This window comes from Piliocolobus tephrosceles, unplaced genomic scaffold, assembly GCF_002776525.5.
Source record: "Piliocolobus tephrosceles isolate RC106 unplaced genomic scaffold, ASM277652v3 unscaffolded_77, whole genome shotgun sequence".
NCBI lineage: Eukaryota > Metazoa > Chordata > Mammalia > Primates > Cercopithecidae > Piliocolobus > Piliocolobus tephrosceles.
This window is the reverse complement of record NW_022335051.1, coordinates 114,219-134,931: the sequence shown is the minus strand read 5'-3', so window position 1 is coordinate 134,931 and position 20,713 is coordinate 114,219. Positions and strand designations below refer to the sequence as shown.

The 20,713-nt window shown below is 42.0% G+C and overlaps 1 protein-coding gene across 1 annotated transcript in view; it reads left to right on the top strand.

Annotated features, from left to right (window-relative positions):
- LOC113219667 (vitamin K epoxide reductase complex subunit 1-like protein 1) overlaps positions 1–20,552 on the top strand; it is a 77,829-nt gene extending 57,277 nt beyond the window's left edge. The window contains exons 2-3 of the mRNA XM_026446737.2: positions 10,338–10,447; positions 16,407–20,552. Of these exons, the coding sequence (XP_026302522.1) occupies positions 10,338–10,447; positions 16,407–16,633 (337 nt within the window). The 3' untranslated portion in view covers positions 16,634–20,552. The remainder of the gene's footprint in view (positions 1–10,337; positions 10,448–16,406) is intronic.
- Positions 20,553–20,713: the final 161 nt, after the last annotated feature.

Sequence of the window (20,713 nt, the reverse complement as noted above, 5' to 3'; positions counted from 1 at the left end):
GAGTCTGGGGAGCCCTTCTGAACCATGCTCATGACTGTGTGGTCCTGAGACCCAGACTTCAAGCACTCCGGGGGCTTTGGGTTGGTCATCTGCCACTGTGGAGGAGATGGATGTAGCCATGAATCAAGGCCATACCAGGTGGAGAGAAGAGCTGTAGAACCTCAGAGAGCTGTCTGAAGATTCTCAAAGACCAGGTGCCTATGTGACTGTGGAAAAGATATTTCCTATCCTTGAACAGGATAGGAAAATTGAAGTGATTGAAATCACGACTGACTGAGGCAGTAGCAAGAAAAGGGTCTTTGCTTTTATAACCTTTGATGACCATGACTCCATGGATAAGACTGTCATTCAGAAATATTATCCTGTAAATGGCCACGGCTATGAAGTAAGGAAAGCCCAGGTTGCAGCAAGACATGGCTGGTGGCTCATCCAGCTAAAGAAGTCAAAGGGGTCCTGGAAACTGGTGGTGGTGGTGGAAGTGATTTGGTGGGAGTGACAAGTTTGGTCATGATGGCTTTGGTGCCAGCAATGATGGTGGTGGATATGGTGGCAGTGGGGATGACTGTCACGGATTTGGTAATAATGGAAGCAATTTTGGATGTGGTGGAAGTGACAGTGATTTTGGCAGTTACAACAGTCAGTCTTCAAATTTTGGACCCATAAAGAGAAAAAACTTTGGAGGCAGAAGCTCTGGCCCCTATGGTGGTAGAAGCCAATATTTTGCCAAACCCTGAAACCAAGGTGGCTGTGGTGGTTGCAGTAGCAGCAGTAGCTATGGCAGAGGCAGAGGGCATTAATTACTGCAGGAAACAAGGCTTAGCAAGAGAAATAAGGCTTAGCCAGAGCAGCGACAGGGAAGCCGCAGGTTACAACAGATTTGCGAACTCAACCAGGCACAGTGATGGGGGCCTAACTGCCTCAGGGCTATGCTTCAGATAATACTCATGTGTATGGGCAAAAGACTCGAGGGCTATCTTTGGGCTGTAATTGTATAACAGGGCATTTTAGTTTCTGTTCTCTGGAAACTAAAACAATCCAACAAAGAATTGTAATGTAGACTTTTTTTGCACCCATGCTGTTGATTGCCAAATGTAATAGTCTGATCATGACACTAAAGAAACGTGTCTTTAAAACATTCTGAGGGAAAATTGTCATTACTTTTTTTAGTTTTTATGTTTTTGTGACAGGGTCTCTACAGCTACCCGAGTAGCTGGGGCTACAGGTGTGTGCCACCACACCTAGCTAATTTTTTTTTTTTTTTTTTTTGAGACGGAGTCTCGCTCTGTCGCCGGGGCTGAAGTGCAGTGGCCGGATCTCAGCTCACTGCAAGCTCCGCCTGCCGGGTTTACGCCATTCTCCTGCCTCAGCCTCCCGAGTAGCTGGGACTACAGGCACCCGCCACCTCGCCTGGCTAGTTTTTTGTATTTTTTAGTAGAGACGGGGTTTCACCGTGTTAGCCAGGATGGTCTCGATCTCCTGACCTCGTGATCCGCCCGTCTCGGCCTCCCAAAGTGCTGGGATTACAGGCTTGAGCCACCGCGCCCGGCCACTAATATTTTAATGTTTTGTAGAGATGGGGTCTCACCATGTTGCCCAGGCTGGTCTTGAACTCCTGTCCTCAAGCAATCCTAAGCCTCCCAAAGTTCTGTAATAACAGTCATGAGCCATCACACCTAGCCAGAAACTTATTTTTAATGTATAATTATATACCCAAACTATCAACCAATTATGATAGCAGAAGAAAGACATTTTTAGATGTCCAGCATCTCAGAAATTTGACCTCCTGTGTGTATTTTCTCAAGGAAAGAAGCTATTAGAGGATTGTGCCACCAAGTAAAGTAAACCAAGGAGAAATGGGAGACACCAAATATAAGAAATGGAAGATTCTTATATTTCTTCCATTATATGGAAGAGATTGGAAGTCTTAGGACGACAGCTGCAGCAGGCCTAGTGAGTAGCCAGCCCAAACCATGTCATCCAGAGAGCACCAGGAAGGCGAGGGCTTCAACAGAGATGTCTTCAGAGAAAGATGAAAATCATAGATTTCTTCACATGACTGATCCTGTTTAAAGTATTGCTCAGAAGGGATTCAGAAAACCAGTAATAGTGACGTAGAAAACTAAGCAAACAAAATATAAATTCGTAACTCCATGAAAAGCAATTTGTGCTCAAAAGGAAATATGATGACAGTTAATTATAGATATTTTTGTGATGGATAGTAAAACATGTCCCTGGAAAAATTTATTTTCTACAGAATTGAGCCCTAAACATACTAGGGCAAGGAACCTATAGCTTAAGAGAGTCCTAAACAACATATCAAGTAAAAGAGAATGAGAGTGGGGATTAAACTATATAGTGTCTAGGAATGCTCACTTGTCATAAATCCTTAGAGAAACTCAAGGATAAAAGTTGGTATAGTGCTTTTAGAGGAAAGAAGAGGTGTTTGATTGCATTGGGGCACAGAGAGGGGCTAGCAAAGTTCTATTTATTTTCTTTCTTTTTTTTTTTTTAAGACAGGCTCTCACTCTGTCACCCAGGCTGCAGTATGGTGGCACAATCATAGCTCACTGCTTGCCGCCTGAAACTCCTGGGCTCAGGTGATCAGCCTTCTGAGTAACTGGGACTGCAGGCATGTGCCATCACACCCAGCAATTTTTTTTTTTCTTTCTTCTTTTTTTTAGGTAGGGACAGAGTCTCATTATGTTGCCCAGGCTGATCTTGAACTCCTGGGCTCAAGCAGTTCTCCCACCTTGGCCTCCCGAAGTGCTGGATTAGAGGCATGAGCCACCATGCCCTGCCAAAGTTCTGTTTCTCGATGTGGGTGTGGCTATAAGGGTATGTGCCTTGTAAAAAATAATTTTTAAAAATATATTATTAAATGTATTTTATTTTTGTATGCTTATTTCATTTTACATTTACTATATATATTGTTTGGTATATTATGATGTTAATATAATATTTTTTAGAAAGACCCCAGGAGAGTGGTTATTCTGGGGGAGGAGGGGTAACTGGAAAAAGGGCGTGGGAGTTAGGTGCCTCTGAGGTGCTGCTGGTATTGTTATGTTTCTTTTTCTTAAGGTTTTTTTTTGTTTTTTGTTTTTTGTTTTTTTGAGACAGAGTTGTGCTCTGTCACCCAGGCTGGAGTGCAATAGCGTGATCTCAGCTCACTATAACCTCTGCCTCCCGGGTTCAAGCAATTCTCTGCCTCAGCCTCCCAAGTAGTTGGGACTACAGGCGTGTGCTACTACGTGTTTGAGAAGAGATGGGGTTTCACCATGCTGGCCAGGCTAGTCTTGAAATCCTGACCTCAAGTGCTCCACCTGCTTTGGCCTCCCACAGTGCTGGAATTACAGGCATGAGCCACCACACCTGGCCTTATTGCTCTGTTTCTTGATCTGGCTACTGGTGCACGCTTGTGTTCAGCTCATAGAAATTCACTGAACTTTATGTACTTTATGATATATAATGATACTCCAATAAAAAGTATTTCTAAAAAGTACCAGAGGTTATGGGACAGGAATGGGGCAGACCACTCAAAATCCATGTAACCTTGTTACCAGATGATGAAAGCAATGATATTTCTAGTAAAACTACTGGCAGAGTTGAAAGACTTGTTGGTTGGGCACGGTGGCTCACGCCTGTAATCCCAGCAGTCTGGGAGCCCGAGACAAGCGGATCATGAGGTCCAGGAGATCAAGACCATCCTGGCTAACACGGTGAAACCCCATCTCTACTAAAAATACAGGAAAAAAAAAAACTAGCCAGGCGTGGTGGTGGGCACCTGTAGTCCCGCTACTCAGGAGGCTGAGGCAGGAAAATGGCGTGAACCCGGGAGGCGGAGCTTGCAGTGAACTGAGATTGCGCCACTGCACTCCAGCCTAGGCAACAGAGCAAGACTCCGTCTCAAAAAAAAAAGACATTGAATTTTTCTTTTTCTTTTTTTTTCCGAGATGGAGTCTTGCTGTTTCACCCAGGCTGGAGTGCAGTGGCGCGATCTCGGCTTGCGTCCTGGGTTCAAGCAATTCTCCGGCTTCAGCCTCCTGAGTAGCTGGGATTACAGGTGCTCGCCACCACACCCGCCTAATTTTTGTATTTTTAGTAGACACGGGGTTTCACCACGTTGGCCAGGTGGATCTTGAACTCCTGACCTCAAATGATCCGCCCGCCTCAGCCTCTCAAAGTGCTGGGATACCAGGCGTGAGCACTTTTAACATGCTGGGGAAAATGATGCCTGGACCGTGCAACTTGGTGTTGTGTTACTGTCATTTTCTATGTACTGATCGCTTGTGACTTGATTCACTCTACAGAATCTTGTTAGAACAGATCATTCTGGGCTCTGTGTCAGACAATATAGTGATAATCATGTAAACAATATATACCGATAGAACCAAAAATTTTGATATAAGTACAAATTATGGTATTGGGAGGGGGAAAGGGAAGTAAAAGTCTACCAAACAATCTAGGTTAGCATACAGTGATAGATGATCCAAAAATTATAAGTGGCCAGGCCCGGTGGCTCATGCCTGTAATCCCAGTGCTTTGGGGGGCTGAGGTGGGAGGATCACTTTAGCCCAGGAGTTCAAGACCAGCCTGGCCAAAATGGCGAAACCCCGTCTCTACAAAAAAAATTTTTTTAATTAAAAAGCAAAAATAATAAGGCATTTTTGTAAAAAGAAATTTGTGGGTAAATACTGAGAGAAACCACTAAAATGAGTTGCTTCTAAGGAGGATACCTCAAAGGTCAGAGGAATGCTGGTTTTTGTCCCAAGTCTTGTAGCACTGTCTGATTTTTAAAAACCATGTATAATTGTAATAACATTAAAAATAATGAAAACAAAACAGCAACTTACCAAATAAGTTTACAAATCTTCCACTAAATTCCTCAGAACATCTTACATGTACCCTTCTAAGCCTCGTAAATGTTTCTTCCACTTTTTAAGACTTTCCAAGGTCCATTCTTCCTTTTTACTGGTCAGGAGTTCGAGACCAGCCTGGCCATCATGGTGAAACCCCACGTCTACTAAAAATGCAAAAAAATTAGCAGGAGTAGTGGCAGGCACCTGTAATCCCAGCTACTCAGGAGGCTGAGGGAGGAGAATCGCTTGAACCCGGGAGGTGGAGTTTGCAGTGAGTCGAGATTGCACCATTGCACTCCAGCCCGGGCAACAAGAGCAAAACTCTATCTCAAAAATAAATAAATAAATAAAAATAAAGAGAATTTTAAGATTATTGTTTTAAAGAATAAAAGTTGATATTCTTAAAGTAGTAAAAGCAAGATAATGGCATATTTATTAGTAACAAAAATTTAAACAACAAAGAAAAAAGCAAATGATTTCCAAAATATCAATAACGAATCAGTAAATAAAGGCAATCAGAAGTTTAACTTACTTGTGGCTGGGCACGGTGGCTTGTGCCTGTAATCCCAGCACTTTGGGAGGCTGGAGTGGGTAGATCACTTGAGGTCTAAAAAATACAGAAAATTAGCCAGGTGTGGTGGAACATGCCTGTGGTCCAGCTACTCAGAGGCTGAGACAGGAGAATCACTTGAATCTAGGAGGCGAGACCAGCTTCGGCAACATGATGAAACCCCGGCCCTACCAAAAATAAAAAAATTAGCCCGGTGTGGTGGTGGGAGCCTAGGTACTCAGGAGGCTGAGACAGGAGACTCACTCGAGCCCGGGAGGCAGAGGTTTGTTTCAGTGAGCCGAGATAGCACCATTACACTCTGGCCTGGACAACAGAACGAGACTCTGTCTCAAACAATAAAAATAAATAAAAGAACTAAAAGTAATTCTCAAGTGATGAGTATGTAAAGTGGAGATGAAACAAGAAAGGCATAATTATTGAAGTTGGTGATGGGTACCTGGGAGTTTTTGGGTTTTTTGTGTGTGTTTTGTTTTTATAATACCTTTTCTGTTTACCATAGCGAAATGATAGATACATGGGTGTTTATTACATTCTTGTGCTCACTTTGTGTATATGCATTTGAAGTTTTCTATTATATAATAATTTTTTTTTCAAAGCAATATTTGGCTAGCCACAGTAACTCACACCTGTAATCCCAGCATTTGCGGACGCCAAAATAGGTTGATTGAGCTCGGGAGTTTGAGACCGGCCTGGGCAACATGATGAAACCTCATCTCTACCAAAAATACAAAAATTAGCCAGCCATGGTGATGGATGCCTGTGGTCCCAGCTACTCAAGATTCTGAGGAGGAAGATTGCTTGAGACTGGGAAGTGGAGGTTGCAATGAGCCCAGATCGCACCACTGCACTCCAACATGATTGACAGAGTGAGACGCCATCTCAAAAAAAAAAAAAAGTGGCTGGGCGCGGTGGCTCAAGCCTGTAATCCCAGCACTTTGGGAGGCCGAGACGGGTGGATCACGAGGTCAGGAGATCGAGACCATCCTGGCTAACACGGTGAAACCCCGTCTCTACTAAAAAATACAAAAAACTAGCCGGGCGAGGTGGCGGGCTCCTGTAGTCCCAGCTACTCGGGAGGCTGAGGCAGGAGAATGGCTTAAACCCGGGAGGCGGAGCTTGCAGTGAGCTGAGATGCGGCCACTGCACTCCAGCCTGGGCGACAGCGCGAGACTCCGTCTCAAAAAAAAAAAAAAAGGAAAAAGAAAAAGAAAAAAAGCAACATTCTGGCTTACCGTATTAGAAAGTCAAAAGGTAATATTTAGGGCTGGGTGCAGTGGCCTGTAATCCTAGCACTTTGGGAGGCCAAGGCGTACAGATGACCTGAGGTCAGGAGTTCAAGATCAGCCTGGCCAACATGGTGAAAACCCATTTCTACTGAAAATACAAAAATTAGCTGGGTGTGGTGGTGGGTGCCAGTAATCCCAGCTACTTAAAAGGCTTAGACAGGAGGTGAAGGTTGCATTGAGCCGAGGTTGCGCTGCTACACTCCAGCCTGGGCAATAGAGCGAGACTGTCAAAACGAAAAAAAAAAAGGAAAGAAATAGCAATGTAAACAATAGCAATGTAAACATACTATTTAGAAATGTGGAAGTAAATAAGAGTGAAAACAGGGTCTGGCGTGGTGACTCATGCCTGTAATCCCAGCACTTTGGGAGGCCGAGGCAAGCAGATCATGAGGTCAGGAGATCGAGACCATCCTGGCTAACATGGTGAAACCCCGTCTCTACTAAAAATACAAAAAATTAGCTGAGCATGGTGGTGTGCGCCTGTAGTCCCAGCTACTCGGGAGGCTGAGGCAGGAGACTGGCCTGAACCTGGGAGGCGGAGCTTGCAGTGAGCAGAGATTGTGCCACCGCACTCCAGCCTAGGCAACAGGAATGAGACTCCATCTCAAAAAAAGCAAAAAAAAAAAAGTGAAAACAGTTAACAGACATCAAAGTGGATGCCTCTGGGGATGAGAACTGAGCTTGGGGAGGGCTGGAGGCGGGAACGTCTCTGTATTAGAAGGCTTTGATGTTCTTTTATTTTGAAACCTTATACATGTATAACTTTGATAATATATTCATTTGTGGATGCCACATTGTTTTCAAGGAAAATACCCATATGATCTTACATGAATAATCAGGCATAGACCAATGCTTTGAATATATACAAATTCTGTTTAGCCATGATCATTTTGGCAGTATGCCACTTATTTCTGTTGCCAAAGGCAGTGATTGAAATTTGAATTCCTGCCTGGGATGAGTAGCGCTCAGAGGTTTGGTTGCATGTAGTTTCCCCCTGTCTGTACTCCGGCCCCCAGCAGTTTGTTTTTATGCAACATCAAAGAGTGATCATAAATAAGCTTATCTCACTCTCCGATTTGAAAGCTACTAAACATCTTTCATTGCAATTAGAATAAAATTCAAACTCTTTGGCACGGCCTACACACAAGGCCCTAAATAATGTAAATGATTGGACTCGCACCTAGTTCTCCTGTCACTCTCCTCAATCACCATGCCCCAGGCTCGATGGCCTTCCTTGGCACACCCACAGCTCATTCCTACCTCAAGGCCTTTGACTTGCCATTGCTCATGAGACTGACTGCTTACCATCACTCAGGATCTCATTTAAAACTTAATTCCTAAAAAAAGTCCTTCCTGACCATGGAGCTAGAGGAGCTTCCTGCACCCCTTCTCTTCCCACAGCTGTGGTCTCCAAGTGTGGTCTTCAGACCAGAAGCATCAGTATCCCCTGCAAGCTTTTCATTTTGGGTTGTTTTCTCTGGAAATGCAGAGTCTTAGGCCCCACCACGGATGCACTGAAGGAAAAGCTTACATTTTAACCAGACCCCAAAGTGATAGCGCTTTTAAAATTTCAGAAGCACTGATCTAGAGGTTCCCCTTCTAATTTTCCCGTGTATCTGTCACCAGGTGTGTCCATTTCTGCAGGTAACCTGGCATTTGTTTACCTGTTTATTTCTTCCCTAAATAGAATTTAAGGTCCACAAGGGCAGCACCTTGTCTGGCTGGTTCACTTCTGCATCCCCAGCACCTAGCACCAGTGCACACAGTACATGCTCAATGAATATTTAGATGAGTGAAAGAATGCATGAATATAATGGAAATTATTTTATGTTCTTTGAAATGTATAACTGAAGGCTGGGTGTGGTAGCTCAGCCTGTAATCCCAGCACTTTGGGAGGCAACGTGGGAGGATTGCTTGAGCCCAGTACTTTGAGACCAGCTTTGGTACATGGCAAAGCTGCAACTCTACAAAAAAATACAAAAAAAAAAAGTTGAGTGTTGTTTAGTCTCAGCTGCTTTGGGAGGCTGAGGCAGGAGAATCACTTGAACCTGGGAGGTCTAGGCTGCAGTGAGTCCTGATTGCAACTGCACTGTAGCCTGGGCAACAGAGGAACATCCTGTCTCCAAAAAAAAAAAGGATTGTATAATTGTACAATAAAAATCTTCATGGCTTTCACTTGTTTGTAAAATCGGGGTGATTTTTCTCTCCCAACATCACTGTTATGCAGGGGTTTCATTCTCTATCTTGGGCATTGAGTGCCATTAAATTATTGTAGCCCGTGAAGAACCACGTATTTATTCTTGCTTTGGGGCAGTTTGTCTTCAGAACCAAAGTTTTAGATTTTATTTAGAGTGTTTCTCTACTGACTTAACACCATAACTGGTTATGTTTTTTAGTACTTAAGAAGCACTCTCATTCCATCCAGAGTTAACATTATCTTTAAAGGTTTTGTTATTCAAAATGAATGTTAGCTTGATATTTGTATCAAGTTTTATCAAATAAATATTAAAAATTTTAAAAAGAAAGTCAAGTTTTAAAAATGTTAAGTCAAATGCAAGATTTAAAGTTAAATTGCAAATAAAAACTAATAGGGCATATAATGTATCCAGTTTTTTACCTCTGATATAGGAGTCCAGGAAAGACCTACAGTTTCTGATATTATCCCGTATTTCTTTTTTTTTTTTTTTTGGAAATGGAGTTTTCTCTTGTTGCCCAGGCTGGAGTGCAATGGTGCAGTCTCGGCTCTGCTCCCCGGGTTCAAGAGATTCTCCTGCCTCAGCCTCCCATTTAGCTGGGATTACAGGTGCACGCCACCATGCCCAGCTAATATTTTGTATTTTGAGTACAGACGGGTTTCACCATGTTGGCAATCCTGGTCTCGAAATCTTGACCTCATGATCTGCCTGCCTCGGCCTCCCAAAGTGCTGAGATTACAGGCGTGAGCCACCATGCCCAGCCCTACATTTAAAAAATACATTCCCAGTGTATTGCTTAATGCATATCCTGGTGAAATTTGTGAAGAAACAACTTTTCAATCTATATTCTCTGAGTGAATAAATAGCACCCCTTACATCTATGGCTTTCAACTGGGGACAGTTGTGTCCCGGCGGACATTTGGCAATGGCTGTGACTGCGTTTTTGGTAGTCACACCTGGGGTAGAGGAGTACTGGCAGCATCTAGTTGGGGGAGCCCCAGGGTACTGTTAGTTATGTAATACACAGAACACTCCCCAGCACAAAGAATTATGTAGCCCAAAATGTCAGTGGTCCACTGTTAAGAGACCCTGACTTAAGCAGAGAGAAGTCTCCTTCTGCAAATACTAATGCCATTGGAAAATGAATACTTTGCCCTACCTTTAGAAAAGAGAATATATAGAAATTGGCAACTGAGAGATTCAGATGGGTATACTGGCACTTTTAGATATGTTCATTTTAGATGATTATTTTTAATCAGAAATCTAGTGACTGGCCTCCCTCTTTGGGGTAAATCACTCTCAACACAGGACATTTAAGACATTTGACAACTTAGTTGATTTTAGAATTGGATAACATTCTCAAATAATTTTACGTTTTTTAAAATAGGGAAATTCCAATATAGGGTTACCGGTTTTCCTTATTTTACAGATGGGGTCGAGGATTTGGTCTTTTGGGTTCCATTTTTGGAAAGGATGGTGTATTAAACCAGCCAAACAGTGTCTTTGGACTTATATTTTATATACTACAGTTATTACTTGGTAAGTATTTATCAATACAAAAATAAGTTCGTTATATTCCGTTTAGTACTTTGTGTCTTTGTGCTGAAGTGTCTTGATGTTAAATAAAAGCATGTGTTATTTATAGAGCCACTAGCATGTACAACATCTTTGTATTGTGAAAACTTGATTCGCTAAGATTTTATTAATGTTGAATTTATGTCAATTGCTGTTTAATCATGGACAGCAGTATCTCATGATGTCCAGAAAAACCAGTCCCATTCCAGGAAATTATCACTCCCATCTTCCCTGTAAATGTGTTTTCTATTTTACAGACTCTGTAGCCTTGTAAAAATATCATATATTGAGGGGACATTTAATGAGCATATTCATAATCCCATCACCTTTACATATCCACTATTCCTACAGTCTTCTGCTTTTAAGAATAATTTTGAGGCCGGGCGCAGTGGCTCATGCCTGTAATCTCAAGCACTTTGGGAGGCCAAGGTGGGCAGATCAGCTGAGGTTGGGAGTTTGAGACCAGCCTGACCAACATGGTGAAAGTCTGTATCTACTAAAAATACAAAATTAGACGGGCGTGGTGGTGCATGCCTGTAATCCCAGCTACTCGTGAGGCTGAGGCCGGAGATTCACTTGAACCTGGGAGACGGAGGTTGCAGTGAGCTGAGATGGCGCCATTGCACTCCAGCCTGGGCAATGAGAGCAAAACTCTCTCACAAAAAATAAGTAAATAAATAATAATAATAATTTGGGGCCAGGTGCGGTGACTTACACCTGTAATCCTAGCACTTTGGGAGGCCGAGAAGGGCAGATCACTTGAGCCCAGGAGCAACATGGCGAGACTCTGTCTCTACAGAAAATACAAAAATTAGCCAGGTTGTGGCGGCACACACCTGTAGTCTCAGCTACTTGAAAGTCTGAGGTGAGAGAATTGCTTGAGTCCAAGAGATGGAGGTTGCAGGCAGCCGAGATCACACCACTGCACTTCCAGCCTGGGGGACAGAGCAAGACCCTGTCTCAAAAACTAATAATAATTTAATGTGAACTGTGTTTCAACATAGCGTCGTTTATCCTGTTATTGTTAACATCTAGGTTTCACACCTTTGACTTCTAAATAATGCTGCACTGATCAACTTTGTTTAAAGACCTCCCACTCCTTCCTTAAGTATCTCCACAAAATAAATTTCCAGGCATAGGATCAAAAAACACAGATATTTTCTATTTTAATCGGTGTTACCAAGTTGCTTTCCCTCAGTTCTTTGGTTTCCCTGAAGCTCTAGCAGTCTTTATTTTTAAGATGTGTTTTGTAAAGTTTCTTTTTTTTTTAGTCATAATGATAATCTTCACCAGGAAAAATTACTAATAGTTACACATTAGTACCTATTACTTTAAATTTTACTCTTTTTAATTTCCTTTTATTGTCCATTTAGATATTGGATCCCGATAATAGTATGTTTTTATTGTGTTACAAACATTTAACGCATTCTTTATCTTTTTTTGTTAGTGTTATGAATTTATATTTTATTAAGTTTTGATACTTTGAGAGTTAAATCCATCCATTGTTACCTTTGCATTTTATTTTTCTTCTTTTTTATAGATCTTGTTGCATACCAATGCTTTTGTATTTTAATTGTTGATATTCCATTATCTGACAGCTCTTTTGATTTGGTTCATTAAAAATACATGTAACATGCCGGGCGCGGTGGCTCAAGCCTGTAATCCCAGCACTTTGGGAGGCCGAGACGGGCGGATCACGAGGTCAGGAGATCGAGGCCATCCTGACTAACACGGTGAAACCCCGTCTCTACTAAAAAATACAAAAAAAACTAGCCGGGCGAGGTGGCGGGCGCCTGTAGTCCCAGCTACTTGGGAGGCTGAGGCAGGAGAATGGTGTGAGCCCGTGAGGCGGAGCTTGCAGTGAGCCGAGATCCGGCCACTGCACTCCAGCCTGGGCGACAGCGCGAGACGCCGTCTCCAAAAAAAAAAAAAAACTCTTCTATCTGAAATTGATTTGTTATGAGGCAAATTATAAATCTAAATCATGGCTGGGCGCGGTGGCTCAGGCCTGTAATCCCAGCACTTTGGGAGGCCGAGACGGGTGGATTACGAGGTCAGGAGATCGAGACCATCCTGGTCTACACGGTGAAACCCCGTCTCTACTAAAAAATACAAAAAAACTAGCCGGGCGAGATGGCGGGCGCCTGTAGTCCCAGCTACTGGGGAGGCTGAGGCAGGAGAATGGCGTAAACCCGGGAGGCGGAGCTTGCAGTGAGCCGAGATTGCGCCACTGCACTCCAGCCTGGGCGACAGAGTGAGACTCCGTCTCAAATGAATGAATAAATCAATCAATCAATCAATCAATCAATCTAAATCATTCTCAGTAGTTCTGTCGAGTTTGCCCAGTTCCATATCTGCGTATCTTGCAGAAGTTCAAAGATGTGTGCACATGGACATTCATAGCAGTACAGTGTGAAATAGCAAAAAAAAAAAAAAAAAAAAAAAAGTTAGCTTAGAAATAGGTAATGGTTGAATAAATTAGAAAATACTATGAAATACTATGTAGCCATTAAAGAAAAAGGAGATCTGTATTTATATCCTAGAAAGATAAATATACTATTTAGTGAAAAATGCAAATTTTGGTATAATATATATAGGATAAACATGTTTGTATACATGCATGTAAATGCATAGAAAGGGGTCTGGTGGTTGGGCAGGAGGGAGAAATTTCACTGTATTCTGCATATTTCCATTTTGCTGGATTTCTAAAGAAGAATATGAAGTATAAGCCCAAATGCAAGGCGTTTTCCCTTAAAGGCAAAGAACCTAAGAAAAGCCTTTGACTAGATTAACTTTTGAAGATAGAGGTGCTACAGCCAAATTTCTTTTTATACCATTAATTTAATGCCATGCTGTATACATATTTTAAATCATATGTATCATATGTGTTTTTTCATTCGCATTTTTTGACTTGCATTTGAATGCTTCACGTGCCTTCTAATGTTGGTGTCTTCATATGAGGCACATTTGAACTAACCTAACAGTTTCCAGAGCATGACATCTGTACTCACTTTTTTTTTTTCTTTTTTATTGTACTTTAAGTTCTAGGGTACATGTGCACAACATGCAGGTTTGTTACATATGTATACATCTGTACTCCCTTCTAAGCTGTTTGAGATACAGCATTTTTAATTTAATTTTTTCATAGGTAATCCATTCACATGGTTCAAAAGGACCAGGCACAGTGGCTCATGCCAATAATTCCAGCATTTTGGGAGGCCAACGTGGGCGGATCACGAGGTCAGGAGTTCAAGACCAGCCTGGCCAACATGGTGAAACCCCGTCTCTGCTAAAAATACAAAAATTAGCCGGGTGTGGTGCCACGCACCTGTAATCCCAGCTACTTGGGAGGCTGAGGCAGGAGAATTGCTTGAACCCAGAAGGCAGAGGTTGCAGTGAGCTGACATTGTGCCACTACACTCCAACCTGGGCGACTCCTTCAGGAAAAAAAAAAAATTATATATATATATATATATATAAAATGTTACACAAAGAAAAATCTGTCCCAACCCTTCTCTTTTTCCCTGGTTTCCACTGCTCCTCAGCCCCAGCTGGTAGCTTGTTATTGTTTTAGAGTTTCTTTTTGCATATACGAGAAAGTACACATACACAATCTTAATTTTCCTCCGTTTTAAAATATAAAAGGCAGATGCTATACACACTGTTATACAGCTTGCATTTTCTTTTCTTTTTTTGCTTGATGGATGTATCGTGGGGATTTTTCCATATCAGTTTATTAAATGTCGTCTTTTGTACAGCTGCAGAATAATCCATTGCATAGTTGTACCATCATTTATTTAGAGCTACAGCACATTTTAAATTCCACTGGGAATTTTACCCTGAGCCACAAGTACCTAGTTGCATTACGGTAGTATTTAATGGAGAGCTGGTATTTATACGCTATTCTAAGTGCTTTAACCCTGCATTATCTCAGCTCATTTAATTGTCCAGCAGTCTTGGGAAGTAAGCATGATTGTTATCCCAATTTTACAGTTGAGAAAAGAGAGGCCTGGAGGAAGAAATAACTTGCCCGTATCATTTTGAAATTAACTTTCTTAGATAAAATTGTGACTGCATTAATTTTGAAATGTTAGTTGTTTAGCATAGGTGAAGTCAGCAAACTTTTTCAGTAAAGGGCCTGGCAGAAAATTGACTTTGCCAGTTGCTGCAGCCATTCAACTCTGCCTTCTAGCGTGAAAGCAGTCACAGACATTACATAAATGAATGAGCATGGCTGCATGCCAATAAAACTTTATTTACTAAAGCAGGTAGCTGGCCAGATTTGCTAGTCCCTGCAGTAATTCAGCAGCACCTTAGTCTTGAAGTGCCCTATGAAAACGTCTAGTCCTGTGGCTGTGGCCCAGCCACCCCATACGCATCTTCTTACTGCTTTTCTTTTTGCCAACAGGCACCGGGATTTCAGCTCTTTAATTGACTTCTTTAAACCTGCTCCCACCTGTTATTTTGTTCCTGTTTCTGTTATCCTTATCCATGAGTCATTGGGTAGGAGGGCCATTTAACATGCTCTGCCTTCTCTGTCCTTGAAAATAAATGCACATATTCTCCATGTGCATTTGGCCACAGGAAACTAAAAATAATACATGTGAAGATAGAGTCCAGAATTCAGGTGCCCCCCCCCCTTTTTTTTCAAATGAGACAGAGTCTTACTCTGTTGCCCAGGCTGGAGTGCAGTGGTGCAATCTCATCTCACTGCAACCTCCACCTCCTGGGTTCAAGTAATTCTCATGCCTCAGCCTCCCTTGTAGCTGGGGTTGCAAGCGTGCAATACCGTGCCAATTTTTTTTTTTTTTTTTTTTTTGGTATTTTTTAGTAGAGGGGGGTTTAACCATATTGACCAGGCTTGTCTCGAACTCCTGACCTCAAATGATCTGCCTGCCTCAGCCTCCCAAAGTGCTGAGATTACAGGCATGAGCCACTGCACCTGGCTTTAGGTGCCTTTTTGTACTGAGAGCCTGGGTTTAGCACACATGTCCACCATTTTTCTTGATCGGGTTTGGCCCACATACAGCCAATGAGCTGTGGTTTCCCTTATCCACCAGGGTGAGCCCTTCCTGAAATGTTGAGCAAGAGTTTCTTTTCCTCTCCTCAGCAGCTTGTTGATGTAGTCACCTCTCATTGTGGATTTTTAATCAATTTGATCTAAACATGGAAAAGCAAATTTTAATTTCCACAGATGGGGAGGCTGTAGTGAAAACCAGAGAAGGTTCTCACCAAATGTGTGCAGCTCGGTTTAGGAAAAGGCTGCTGTCCTCATGTCCCTTTATTCATTTGGTGTCTTAGGGCTGTTGATGTTACAAGTCAGCTTCATTGCTTAATGTGATTGTGAGACTGCATGTTTGCTTCGTGTGCATATTTTCAACTAGGTTAGTTTGTGAAATTAGTGATATTTCACCTGAAAGACTGAGAAATCAAAAACATTGCAGCTATAAAACTGGCATTTGGCCAGGCATGGTGGCCCACGCCTGTAATCCCAGCACTTTGGGAGGCTGAGGCGGGAGGATCACCTGAGGTCAGGAGTTGGAGACCAGCCAGGCCAACAAAAAATTAGCCAGGTATGGTGGCACATGCCTGTAATCCTGGCTACTTGGGAGGCTGAGGCAGGAGAATTGCTTAAACCCGGGAGGTAGACGTTACAGTGAGGTGAGATTGTATCACTGCACTCCAGCCTGGGCAATACAGTGAAACCCCATCTCAAAACCCTGAAAAGCTAGCATTTGATCTGCAGAGTCCACCTGTATAATTTTAATGAAACAGACCAGTATTTCTGTTCTCAATTTTCAGAGTTTGGCAGGAAGATCAGTATTCAAACACTGCAGCAAGTCACCCAGTGTTAGTCCTTGTCACTCAGAAAGCCTCTCTCCAGCGCCAAGGCCTGACTGAGCCCACGTCTCTTCTCTTACAGGCATGACAGCAAGCGCCGTGGCGGCTTTGATCCTCATGACATCCTCCATCATGTCGGTCGTGGGGTCCCTGTACCTGGCCTACATTCTGTACTTTGTGCTGAAGGAGTTCTGCATCATCTGCGTCGTCACGTACGTGCTGAACTTCCTTCTTCTCATTATCAACTACAAACGACTAGTTTACTTGAACGAGGCCTGGAAGCAGCAGCTGCAGCCCAAGCAGGACTGATGCCCGACAGACTCTGCCCTGACAGTCTCAAGCCCCTTTTCCATTCAGTTTATTTTGCAGCAGGTTTTTATTATTATTATTATTCACAACAGACACTTTCCCTAAGAATCTCAAACTGATTTTTAAAAACCCTGTAAATTAGAAGGGGCCCTTGCTATTTTCTGTGTCAATCTTCATTTTAAATATGGATACAAAAAGGATATGCCGAGCCAATCAAAGACAAGCTTTAACTTTACTTTGAAGATGTTTCTGAAATGATAAAATGTAGCCCTAGCCCCCTGCCCTCAATTGTAAAGTCAGCAACCATTGCTAGTAATTCTTTAATGTGCATAAATTCAATTTCAGGTATAACAAATGTGATCATGACATGAAAATATTCTAGAATAGATACTGTATTAAATATTGCCATGTTTACAATATGTAATATGTTTTTAGCTGATGGATTTAAACATGTAGATTCAACTAGAATCCATTTATGTGATATTTATAAATAAAGGTAGAAATATTAGATCCATTTCTGCAGAACTTACTGTACAGTTTAGTTGGAGTGTAGCATTGAAGAACTGTCAGCTGAGCGTTGACTGAGGAGATAGTGAAAATAGCCTATACACAGCATCTTGTGGAAAGTACTGGCAGCTGTGGGTGCAGCAAATCATAGGGTGAAAAAAATAATAATAGGGTGGTTGGTTCCCTTTCATCTCCCTCTTCTGAAAGGAAGAAATTGAATTGGAATGTTCAAGTCCTGTTTGTGTCCAGTCATAAAACTGGGCCAATTGTTAACCTTACAGAATAAGTCATGTGGCCAGACCTTCAAGTCCAAGGCCTTCAGGACACCAAGGATGGGAAAATGGGTATTTTTTCTTTGCAGAAAAGCTGGAAATATAAGCCTGGCATTATTAGGTAAAGTTTCTTCTGCCAGTTGAATTTTCATGCAGATATTTTTCCTTAACGTTGGTGCCAGTCAGCCAAACAGTATTATGATGGAAGAGACCAGTCTAAGCCCCGTCGCTCCAGAGTGGGAGCCAGTGTTCTTGCTAATTGTTTCTTTCTGCACTAACCACTCGGATGTCTAATTTAGTTGTTTTGCAGTCAAATACTGGATCTGTAACCTTCAGGGCTGACATGCTGCGCAGTTTGCTTCATTGGGAGAATAGGAACAGGTAGACACATCTCAAGGCTAAATCTGGTCGTGTCGCCACTGCTCGCATAATGACACACATGCAGTAAGAAGAATTTTGGAAGGGATTCAAGTAAACCCAAATGAAATTGTGACAGGACGTTTGTATGGTTAACATCTGACATCAGAATGTTAAAAGTGCCTTCTGTCTTAAATCTCAAACCAAATATTTTGTGTGTTGACCTTGGGCAGAAGTGTCCTGCCCTCCTGTCTTCACCGTCAGGTAGAAAACCCGCACTCTGCAGAAGGGTCCTGTGTGATCATTTTACTCCTCTGGTTGGGAAGCAGCAGTAATGTTTGTGCTTCCAATCTGATTAATCATTTTATGTTAAAAACAGTCAATGAGACCAGTACCTCTTGAGTGCTTGATTTGCCTTCTCTTTGCAGGGGGGGGACAGGCTCTGCTCTGTAAATTCAAATGTGTAGGATCAGCAACAATTCTGTACCTTCCAACTGACTCAGAATTGATGCAACGTAGGTCTTCTAGCCTGAGGCAGGTATCAAGTCCGAATTGTAATGAACTTTTCACCAGTTTCAACCAGTTTCTTAAAAGATAGCTTAACTCAAGATTTCATCAAGACTTGTGTTTTCCCATGAATGTGAATCTTTCAATGGCTGTTGGAGTATGGATGTACTGTTCTTGTATTCTGAAGTAGTTAAAGAATCTAGAAAGCACTGATTGGCCATCTGGTGCCTATGGAGAAAGAAAGAAGTCCTCAGGTTTGAGGGCTGTACAGTGAGGCCGTCTTATAGCAGCGCGTCCAGCTCTACCAAGGCAGTCCTCTGGTTCTTTCCTCGAAGCTACAGTGGAAATGGCCTAATGGTTAAAACTGTGGTACACATAACACCGGTTGTGCTAAACAAACAAGTTCCTCGTGTCCCAGTATCCAATGGTTTTTCATCCAATTTTGTATCAATCAGCAGAGTATAGTTAAAGCTTGTCTTGATGTTGCATTCTTGCAAATGCCTTCAACTCTTACCTAAGAAAACATGGGAAAATGGTCAGCCAGACCCTTTCAGTTTTTCCTTTGCTTTTCTAAACCTCGGTGAAACCACTGTTTGAGTTGTATAAAAATTTTTTGCCACATTCTTATGGCCCAGTCGGATTAATACCCTTTTATCTCACTGAGAGAGGAACACGTACTGCCTGTCATAACAGCATTGTAATGCCAGTGTCTCAGTAAGTAACAGAACCCTGGTGGTGTTAATTGGGTGTTTTTTGCCCTGGAGAATTCAGATTCCCTTCTATACCTTCTATTCTGCCCAGAAGAGGGGGGAATCACCAGTGTTATAAAATTAGAAGATTGTTTTGCCTGTTTTAGACTGAATATTTGAACACTGCAGCATTACTAGTCACCAGTGTTAAAGGACAGATGAGGGGAAACATTTGTTTTTAGCAGTAATTCCATGCTTCATCTTTTTTAAGTAATTTGTTCCAAATGAAGCCATTTATTGACTTGATGCTCACAAGTATCATTTGAAGAAATAAGACGAATTGGGGTTAGATGATAAATTCTAGGGAATCTGGGTGATTTGGAGGATTTCATTTGGTTTTGCATTACAGCTAGTTGCTCTCAGTAAAGGTAAATTTCTGGTGAAATAACTGGCTGTGTGCCCAGAATCACTGTTCCTTTATACATGTGTCCTCTCCTTAAATTCATTACTTTCAAATGATGTTCAAAGCATTGACTATTTTCATTCAAAGAGACTACATTCAAAGAGGACCAAGACTACAGTGAAATTAAAACTATTTGCTGGCCGGGCATGGTGGCTCACACCTGTAATCCCAGCACTTCGGGAGGCCGAGGCAGGTGGATCACCTGAGGTCAGAAGTTCAAGACCAGTTGACCAACGTAGTGGAACTCTATTGCTACTAAAAATACAAAAGTTAGCTGGGCATGGTGGCAGGCACCTGTAATGCCAGCTACTCCGGAGGCTGAGACAGAATTGCTTGAACCCGGTAGGCAGAGATTGCAGTGAGCCATGATTGTGCCATTGCACTCCAGCCTGGGCAACGAGTGAAACTGTCTCAAATAAAAAATAAATAAAAACTATTTGTTGACTATTGTTTTTCATTTAGTTTTTGAAAAGACTATTGGCAAAAGTACAGAGTTATCTTCAGCAGTTACTTCATAACTTAGATTGGTACCAAGAGTGACAGGAGATCTTGTCTTGAAAATCAATATTAGATGCCAACAAGGAGGCCCACTGTGACTTCTGGTAACCTATTTGGGGAGACAGACCTAATGACCTATTATGCAATTTCTGTCCTCATGTCTTTTCCTCCAACACACAAGCATTGGTGAAACATTTCAGACACCTCAGGCAGCATTTACGGTTTCTAATTGTGAGAACTACCCTTCCATCAAACAAAAAAGGCAAGGGTGGGAGCCCCAGCTACTTGGCTAAACATTTTTTTACTACAAATTCGCCTAGAAAAGGTGAAATGTTTTGTTATAAAACTGTATTAGGCATGACCTAAGTATTAGGTGTATGATCTGTCTAGTATGTTCCATGAGAAAGATTTCTTACTAGTGCTTTAAGCTCCAGAGTAAACATTCATTTAAAATGGAGTTCACTGGGCAGGTTTCCCCTTTAATCTAGATAGAAATACTCTTTATCAGAGATTTAAGGCGCCGTTTTGCTAACTGGTAAATAAAACCAAATGTAAATATGTAAGAATGTTTATTTGTTGCACATAACTTTTTTGGTATAAAATAAATGTAGAAGTTACCTGTGGAAGTTGTGCTCCCATTATTCTTAAACTGCAGGGTTGCATTCCAAAAAAGCTGAAACGAGGTCTTTTTAGACTCGGTAGGAGCCTTATATTCTTGAAGTCAATACTGTCACCTCATTTCTAAGGTATACAGGGTTGATTCTTTTTCTCTTAAATCATACGTAAC